This window comes from Ictalurus punctatus, chromosome 4, assembly GCF_001660625.3.
Source record: "Ictalurus punctatus breed USDA103 chromosome 4, Coco_2.0, whole genome shotgun sequence".
Classification (NCBI taxonomy): Eukaryota; Metazoa; Chordata; class Actinopteri; order Siluriformes; family Ictaluridae; genus Ictalurus; species Ictalurus punctatus.
Window position 1 is genome coordinate 182501 of NC_071284.1, and position 10000 is coordinate 192500.

Here is a 10000-nt window from a genome sequence, read left to right on the forward strand (position 1 = left end):
TATTTTTGGAGTAATTTGCGACATAATAGAGTCCTCCAACATGTCTTTTTAATCGGCCAGTGAGGAGTTAAAGCACTTTATTTCATGTACCCAAATGCTAAAAACCTCTTGTAATTCTCCAATAAATGTTAAAGTAGCTTTATAAGTACCTTTTTTCCACTTATTCAATCTGCTCAAATCACAGCTACCAGATAAGGAGAACTGCTGGAGTGTGTAATGTTGTGTGTGTGTGTGTGTGTGTGTGTGTGTGTGTGTGTGTGTGTGTGTGTGTGTGTGTATGTGTGTGGATAAATCACTTCATTTCTTTATTGTGTGTGTTTGGAGATGAGAAGAGCTGAGCGAATGCTGAGTGCTGAGTGAGAAATTAGTGAGAGGAGGGAATAAGGGGGGCTTCGTCATTGTTCAGTCTCCTGCAAACATTGTTATCGGCTCATGTTTGAGAGGACGAGGGTTGAGAGGAGCCTCACTTTAAAGTGCATTAGTTGATGAAAGCCTGCAGACTCTCTATATAGAGATATGAGAGAGAGAAAGTGGTATTTAGGTGTGAATATGTCTCTGTGGTAACAGTATGACTGGTAGTGGTGGAAAAGTCTGTATTTAGGCTCTGATTCTCACTCTGCTCATACTCCTATTTCTGGTTTATTTCTCATGAAGTTTTTCACTTGGGCAGTTTAATGCAGTTTTGTGAAACAGGATAATTGGAACGAATAATTAGGTTTCATAGGTTATAATGCAGGTGGCACAAGGGCCAGATGGACTGAGATCATGGAGAAAGGAAGAGTGGACCATTATTGGAGGCCATGTCTAGAGGGGTTTGCTCTGTAATGGAAGATGAGAGGGGAATCACACGGTTTGGAGGAAAGTCTGTGAACAGAAAGCAACTGGGAGACGAGGCTTGTTAACACTGAGAAGACCACAAAACTTCAGCTAAAGCATGCTGGAGAAGATGATTTGTGGGAATATGTTGGTTGACATAAAACAAAATCATCTCTAAAAGCTGTAGACTGGGTTTCTCTGTTGTTAAACTGTATGAGTCACTGGTGAGAGTTTGGTATTGCAGGCTACAGGATCTCAGACAGCCAGCGGCAGGACTGTTGACATTTTGGGCAGCAAACAAGAGTTCTTGATTCTTGGCACAGTGGTGGAGCAGTGGTACCTGAGACCAATAAGGCTGAGGCAGTGGTACCTGAGACCAATATGGCTGAGGCAGTGGTACCTGAGACCAATAAGGGTGAGGCAGTGGTACCTGAGACTAATATGGCTGAGGCAGTGGTAGCTGAGACCAATATGGCTGAGGCAGTGGTACCTGAGACCAATAAGGGTGAGGCAGTGGTAGCTGAGACCAATATGGCTGAGGCAGTGGTACCTGAGACCAATAAGGCTGAGGCAGTGGTACCTGAGACCAATATGGCTGAGGCAGTGGTACCTGAGACCAATAAGGGTGAGGCAGTGGTACCTGAGACCAATATGGCTGAGGCAGTGTACCTGAGACCAATATGGCTGAGGCAGTGGTATCTGAGACCAATAAGGGTGAGGCAGTGGTACCTGAGACCAATAAGGCTGGAGCAGTGGTAGCTGAGACCTTTCTGGTGGTTTACAAGGAGATATGAAAGCAGATGTGTACAGATATCTCTGCATGGCCAAACCACAACATCCATTGATGATCAGAGATTCTGTAGCACATGGATATCAGAGTCACTTGTGAAGTGGAGGAGGAGGATAACAGACAGCAGGAGATAGGAAGACTCTGACAGATGACAACAAGACAGAAGTATGTTGTGATTTAAGTGTCAAAGGTAACACTGATATCAAGAAATATACTAATCTTGTTAAGCTTCTCATTTTCTAAATATAGGAGGATATTGATCATTCCAGAGTGCAGACTGAGCAGAATGCAATTTCACTGAGTCCTGTGGGAAGCGACCAACTGATTGTTTTGGCCAGGATAATTTTTCATTGTATATTATGGCAGCATTAATGCCAGAATTTGGATTAACTGGCACGATGGTAGAAATTGAGACTTTTTGTGGTGGTAGAGTCGAGCAGACACGAGGCTGAATTAGATTAGAAACAGGAACAACTGGAGAACACAAATTTTGTAAGTGAAGGGTGTCTTGGCACTGATAAGGATTTGGGTTGGTAGAGAAGTGTGGAGTGGTGTTATTAGTCTTTTTTAATAAAAATGAAGAAATTATTTTTTTAATTAGCTGCAGCTGTTGGCCGATCTAGGATGTTTTCTTTATTATTCTGAAAGAAAGTACTGGGTCGACCACTGCACTTCCCAATAACAGAAGAAAAGAAAAGTGAGTGATATTTAATGGCAAAGTCAGTTGTCTCATACAGAAGATCCAGATACAAAACGTTGGCCTTTAAACTCTGATCCTAAGCATAATTACTAGAAAGATCTAGTGTAGAATTTACTGGAGCAAGATCATTAGAAAATGTCAGAGATAAAAGTAGTAATGAGATTGTATGAGGCGAGACATTTTAGTAATAAAAGTAGAATGAAGAAGGCTGAAGAAAAGTAGAAAAGACAAAATGAGGCAGATGAGGACTAGGGTATAGAGCAAGGTTGAATTTAATGAGTGATCAGAAATCTAATCTAGAGAGTGTGTTTGTCCCTGAATAAAAGAACAGACATGAACACTGTTGAAAAAGTAAACAAAAAACCGTCAGCATATCATGCAGGAAATTAGGACATGATGGTTAAACCAGCTGATCTGAGTGCTGTACGATCCTTAAAGAAGAATAAAATAACTTCGAGAGTCCCTCACCGTTCCCACTTATCTAGGTGTAGATATGTGATGAATACAGCAGGAGCCAGCAGGATGAGATGTTCAGGCTGTTGCTCAGTTTCAGTAAACTGAAGCATGTCAAGGTTTTTCTGGATAATAAAGTCACAGAGGAAGTTGTTAGAGATTGATAGAGATGTGATGGCTGATGTTATTATATCAGAATAGAGTTCTAGAACCTGGTAGGTCTTTCTCCTCTGGATATTCATTTACATTAGCAGGAGAATCATACGTACAAAGGACTACATTCAAAACTGTGCTGAATGTAAACGGCCAATTAATTATTCTTTATATCTTCTTCAGTCTCAGCCGTTATCGATTCTTGTCATCTTCGCTTCATGGGTGTGTTTGGAAGTTGGAAGACTTCTGAACACAGTGCTTTGTGTTCTTCACAGATCCAGACCCAGTGACTGGAGATATGGAGTCTGCCATGGCCGTGGAGCTCAACCCCTGGGTGGAGTACGAGTTCCGGGTTGTGGCCACCAATGCCATTGGTACAGGTGACCCCAGTGCTCCATCCAGGCTGGTCCGAACCAAAGAAGCAGGTGCCTGTCACTTTACCACTCATGTTCAATGGATGTAAATTTGTGAGCTGGTATTTTATAGATATATCAACTAATCATTTAAATCTGTCTTGATCTTATAATGAGATAATTTGATCAATGTATTGTATTGTGTGTGTAAACATATATATATATATATATATATATATATATATATGTATATGTAGATATAGATGTTTATAGATGGATAATGAATTTGAGGGAAAACGAACCGGTATTTGTGGATTGTTCCCATTGACAGTCTGATCGTATTCTGGAGCCATGTTCAGAGTCGGTCACTTAAGTTAAAACGTTATATGGATATTTTCCGGGGAATCAGAGTCGGATTATGCAGCTGATTAAGTCGAGTGGATCCTTCAGATAATTAACATCACTTGCACTTTATCCAGCATGTCCTATTAGTCTGTATTTTAGTTTTATATTTATATATTGTGCTTAATGAAGCAACAAAATACTAAACTGAGGTCATGAAATCCTAATCTATGCACAGGATGTTGGAGATTTGATCAATTTTTATTTGTAGAATTAATTTAAAAAAACCTTTTTGTCGGCTTTAAAGGGACAATACAATTAATTAATTAATTATTCATGTATTCAATATGGGTCTTGAATGACATTTCAGAGTGTGTTTGAGTGAAATTACAGACATAAATTTTACCGTGATATATTGTGGTTACATCAAACAGTCAGACGGTGGCGTTGGACTTAACACGGCTTCTCACTCGAGCCGATATCACGCAGGAAAAATGGTCTGCATTACAGATAACCCAGACACACCTCTTTTTTTGACAAACTCTCGCATGACTTCTGAATAGCTGCTTCTGAGCTCTGAATACTGATGTGCACAATTTCAGTATAAAATCCTCTCTATGCCCTTGACTCTACTCTGAATACAGCCCGAGTATTTTTTCAGTACATATCGCACTAAAGCACGAGCATCACACTCACTCAGTGCGCTCTTTCCATCACAGTGTCCAGCCTGTTTACTGTCTTTACCACGGATATAAATATAGACGTCACTATAGTCACTGTTATTCTGAAACACAGCTGACGGAGCAGACTTTGGAACTGAAGCTCCTTCATCTGACCCCAATAACACTTCCATTCAACCCAAATCGAGTTCAGGTGGTCCAGCTTACTATTTTATACATGGAGGATGTTCATTACGTGTCTTGTGTAGTACGCCTGTCTATAAACATACTGGTTTTTCCTTTCATTTGTCACTAATTAACAATTATTCACCTATTTGTAGGGTAAAGGCAGAATTACATGAATTTGAACAGGGCTGGTATATCAGCTAGGCTTTCACACCTACAGACAAAATATCATCAAAATAACACATTTTTGGAGCACTAAACTCCGCCTCTAAGCTCAGTGTGGATGGAATACACACTTCAGCCTGTGTGGAGCAGGCTGTGCATCATCGTTCACAAACTGAAAACAGATGACATTTAGCAGAGCTTTAGTGACTCCCATCCATATTTGTAGCACAGATTGCAGTAAATCCAAGATCACTTATCCTGATCCCCGTATGTTATTGCTTCCTGTACTGCATTTTGCTCTCCTCGTTATGTTCACAGAACATTTGTTTAACACAAGAACTGCAAATCAGAGATTCAGTGTCGTGTCACTTGAGTCATTTTCCCGCGTGTGTCCTGCGAATCCTAGACGAGTAAAAGCAAATGGTCCCTGTAAATAATGTTAAAAACGGTTGGCCTTTAGTATCTTTATGCACAGGGAAAGGTTAGCCTCTCACTCGGATGTAAAGTGAAGGATTTGTTGCGTCACGCTGCAGCTTGATGCTTTTCTCTTGTTCTTGTCTGCAGTTCCATCAGTTGCTCCAACCAACGTGAGCGGAGGGAACGGACGCCGGCACGAACTCGTCATATCCTGGGAGGTAAGCCTGCCGTGAGTTCACACTATGCTAATGAATGTAGCATAAAAGGCTCACCGCTCCTGTCCAAATGAATGCTTGCTGCTAATTGACTTCAGCTTTTAGAACCGAAGCCAGACGTAATTGCTGCTTTTCCAGAGTTTTTCTCATCGCAACAAATTATTCTGAGCCGTGCCTGGAACGGATTTAAATTCACCCTGAACTCAAAATTGTAATGTTTAAATGATGAGCTCCCCTCAGAAAGCTGGTTCTAATTATATAGATTTATGTTTGGGTCAAATTTGTTAACGCTGCTCTACATTTACATTTTTCTCTTTCGAACACAGACTTTCTCAGTGCTGCGGTGTAACACTGATTCAGGGGAGGCGGAGCTATGCGCAAGCTCACTTTGTGATGTCACAAAATAAACTCCACGGCTTTGGACCAACCGTGTCTTAGATTAGATCGCGTGTCTGCCAACTAATGTACAGTAGCTAATTTTAGATCAAGAGATGGTGGTTGTTATGGTAACAGTGAAATATTTTCTGCTGTTAAATAAATCAGTGAGAAAATGAGAATGTAAATCAAGACCCTGATACTGATTTCACACTCATACACATTTCATTAATGTGAGCTAGTTTACTAACAGTCAGCTAACGGGCTAGCTAAGTTAGCTAATGCTAGTTATATTAGCCTATTAAGAGATGCAAGGAGAACATGTGGGTGTTTCTGAATTTGCATATTAATATACAATTATTAGACAATCTCCATCAGTGACGACGTCTCGACTTGGTTCGTCTTCGTCTCAGCACACAGGCTGCAGGAGAAACTGAGTAAACGAGAACTTTGGTCTCAGATGAGGGCCATACACCATAATTAACCTTCAGTTCTGAACGCATTTCCCCTGTAAACACAGGCCTGCGTTTGGAACATCTGCTTGTAGTCTCACCCTTTACAATTCTTGGACAAAATTTAATCAATCTCCCGCCGTGTTAAGAGGATATTAGGACGAAACGTTCCTCAGTTGAGAGAGCACCTTTGGCAGCGGGCATCGCACTGGGAATCTCAGCGTGCACACTAATGCATTAAAAATGAACAAAGCTGGAGGATCTCAAATGAGGGCAGTTAAAAGTGCGATTAACCAGGGAGGAGGAACAGATGTGGTCTGTAAGTGATGGCTGTTCTTGCAGTTAATAAGTACTCTGGCTACAACTGTCACCATCCAAATAACCTTCATGTGAAGGGAACAGCGCCTCAGTGAGAGATTACTGGAGCTGGATCCAGATGGAGAGCGACGCTCTAATACTGCACCATCTCTTAGTGTTTATAATTCCTTTCAAAATCTATTACCATAAGTTCACCATAATCATTATTTTAATCTCTCAGTTCAATTACAATAAAGCATCACACTGTTCACATTCTGCTCCATAGTCCAGCTTTCCCAGAGAACAGGGCTTGGTGCTGTTGTGGTGGCTACACGGGTGTGTTATCTGCACAAACACAGCCATTATAAATTCACTTCAGTGCTGAATTCGGTCAGAGTTTGGATGATGAATCCATGAGTCCAGGATGTTGTGTGCATCGGTGTGAGGTCAACATGGGAATTAGGTCAAGCAAATGTAAGAGACTGCGATAAGATGCTGTGCGAATGAACCACTGAAAATTCATCACCTTCCCACTTCAGTTTAATTCAGTTGTATTTATATAGCACGGGCTCACCATCCTGACGGTTTTCTCCACCTCTCTTTCTTCTCTCCCTTCACCCCTCAGCCCTTCTCCAACAATACCCCATCCTCTGTAGGCCAGCAGGAGCAGGTTTGGGCCAAACATGGCATTTCTAAATGGCATTTCTAGACTGTGGCATTTGGAAGTCATTTAGCAAAACAGTTTGAGTGTTAACTGAATTAATGCTGGATGAGGGTTCAGACTGGAGATCAGTAAATGAACACATCAGCCTGGGTTAGGAGTCGAACTAACACACGAACTAACACACACGACATGATAACTATCTTTAGATTCTAACAGACACGTGAACTCAGACTTGTTTGACTCTGTTGTATTTGATGATTTAAAACTAGAACAGTCCAGAGTACAGATCTATAACATAAGGAATAAAACACAACGTGATGTGCTGTTAGTGTGAGTGATGAAGCGGAGTCACTGTTACCTTCCTGAAGTTGATTATTTGCCTCTAACTGCACGTCCTCGAGTGTTTTATTCCTCTTGTTTTCATTCCAAACAAGCAGGAGCCACACCTGAGTGTATTGAAAGCCAAGATGAACTGATGAAACAGGTGGAATCAGGTGTGCTCGGTTGGAATGAAACCCTGCACCCACTGTGGACCTTTCCGGATAAGATTGGACACCCCTGGTTTAAGTAGTCATTTTGAAATCGAGATTATTTGGTTTCAGAGTAGCGACAGCTTCTACATCAAGCTGTAACTTCTCTGAACCCATCAGTGAAAATGAGAAATTTGTTTAGATCAGGTCTAATGGGAGAGACAGATGTGTTTTACATGCTCTGGTACTGTGCGGTTAGGCTACAAAAGCTAATGTAATGTGAATATTATAACAAAGTGTTGGTTATCACGTTAAAATACACACAAATATAACAAGAAAAAAATCCGATCAGGTTTTAAACGAAACTCGACTTTCACAGTAATAGCAGAGGAGAGGAACACGTGTTGGTGTGTTTATTACTCCAGCAGCTGACCTTCAATCACGCAGGATTAGTTGTCTGAGACGAGGTTCTTCTTATTAAACAGGGTAAATGACTAAACAGACCCATCAAGTGTACCTCATTAAAGTGTGCAGAGAGAGTGAGAACGCACCATTAGGAACACCCCGCGGACTTCATCCTGCTCCTCGCGTGTCTCGGCTTCTCCGCGGCTCTTCGGCTCTTCTCTGGTTTCTCAGAGCTGTTTTTAAAGCGCGCAGGCGAACATGTCTGCATGATGGAAGACGATTCATTTGGAGGAACACTGCAGCAAGTTAATTAGACAAGCATGGTAACGCGTCCTAGTGGAGTTTAGAGCGAAGCTGCCATACACTCCATCCTATCACTCCTCCGTGGAATGACGCCTCATTTGGTGTCAGGATTTAGGGGCCATGATTATACTGAAGCATGTGCAAATCACGCAGATTACACCATGACAGACAGCCTCGCTGCCAAGCACAGACCGGAGAGCGAGCATGAGTACAGGTGTTTGTCGGTTATTAAATTTGGCTAAGATTTAATTCTGCTAGCTCACATTTTAATTAAATTTCAAACTCCCTTAATAGATTGCATTTGGTGCTATTAAATGGCCAGCAGGTGCTGTAGAAGGCTCCTCGTGTCACCTGTTTAGCAAAATCATCAACAAACAGCAGACTGCCTTTTAAAGGAGAAACCTGGGAAATATGTAGAAAACATTGTGTTTATTTATTTATTTATTTATGCATTCCATCTGCATGCTATAGCAAAAAGACACAGGAAGTGAAAAATCTTTATGGTAATGTATCTACTGTGATCCAGTTTGACTGCACAGCATTGTGGGTAATGTTTCCTCACAGATGGTTTCCAAAAGCAGTAAAACAAAGCCTGTTCCCATCTTCCCTTTAAATCCCCATCATGGCTGTAGTTCAGACGTAGCTCATAGCGCTGCCGTTTACTCACGCAGAGCTTTACAGCGTGTTTAATTGATGTGTGATGTGACATTCACAACTGATTTCTTCCATTACAACTGAAAATCTCCAGAATCCACAGGGGACGTCCTGACATTTTGATGCACATCCATGCCATTTAGTGTGTTCCCATTTAAGAAAGGATGTTATTTAGCTCTAAAACATTTAGACTGAAACCATTTATTGCTGTGTGTGTATATTATTATTACAACGCTTCAGCTTGTTCCTGAATAAGATGTGAACGTTTTGAGGAAATGTGGAACCATGTTGTGGATCTTCACTAATGAAGTTCGCGTTTATCTGAGCTGGACCGATCCTGTAGGAAGTCAATCTTTGGGCAAATTGTGACAAAAATAAGACAGGCTGATAAATCCGTCACACTTGAAGAACAATTTCCCTCGTTTTTTTCCCTCTCAGCTGGTCGCTTATGACCCGAGTCATTTTCTAATTAACGTCACGTCTCTCCATCGCTGCCTCCGAGCTCCGAGCATGTTAACGGTTCTGCATTTTACATAAATAAAGAATCCACTACCTCAGCGTCCACGTCTTCTTTTCTTTCTTTCAGCCTGTTTCTGAAGAGTTCCAGAATGGAGATGGGTTCGGCTATATCGTGGCGTTTCGTGCCAATGGAACACGAGCGTGGAAGGAAAAGATGGTGACGTCAGCAGACTCCACCACCTATAAGTACAGGGATGAGACGTTCCCTCCTCTCACGCCGTTTGAGGTGAAGGTGGGTGTGTACAACAACAAAGGAGATGGGCCCTTCAGCAAAGCAGTCACCGTGTTCTCCGCAGAAGGAGGTGAGGATACGGAGAATCCAACTTGTTAGAACAATCAGAACAGCGGATATTGCTATACTGGAATTGTAGCTAGCTGAGCAAAGAAAAAAGTTCTCGTTTTCGTTGTTGTAGTAACTCGTCTCTAACAGGGATTTATGCTGCATTCCTGGTACCTGGTATTGTAGGTGGTAATTCACAAGTTGTAATCAAGTCATTTCCCACCACGCTGTTTTCAACGTAAAAGGAAAAAAATATGGACACCTCCATGAAAGTGTGTTTTGTTTGTTCTGTCAGAGCACGTAAAGATCATAAAAATCTACTTTAACTGCAC

At 41.5% G+C, this 10000-nt stretch overlaps 1 protein-coding gene across 2 annotated transcripts in view; it reads left to right on the plus strand.

Moving 5' to 3' along the window:
* Nucleotides 1-10000, plus strand: part of cntn5 (contactin 5) — a 146272-nt gene that overhangs the window by 127607 nt on the left and 8665 nt on the right. For both annotated transcript variants that reach the window (XM_053677758.1, XM_053677759.1), the window contains exons 17-19: nt 3188-3337; nt 5182-5252; nt 9456-9690. In XM_053677758.1, the coding sequence (XP_053533733.1) occupies nt 3188-3337; nt 5182-5252; nt 9456-9690 (456 nt within the window). The remainder of the gene's footprint in view (nt 1-3187; nt 3338-5181; nt 5253-9455; nt 9691-10000) is intronic.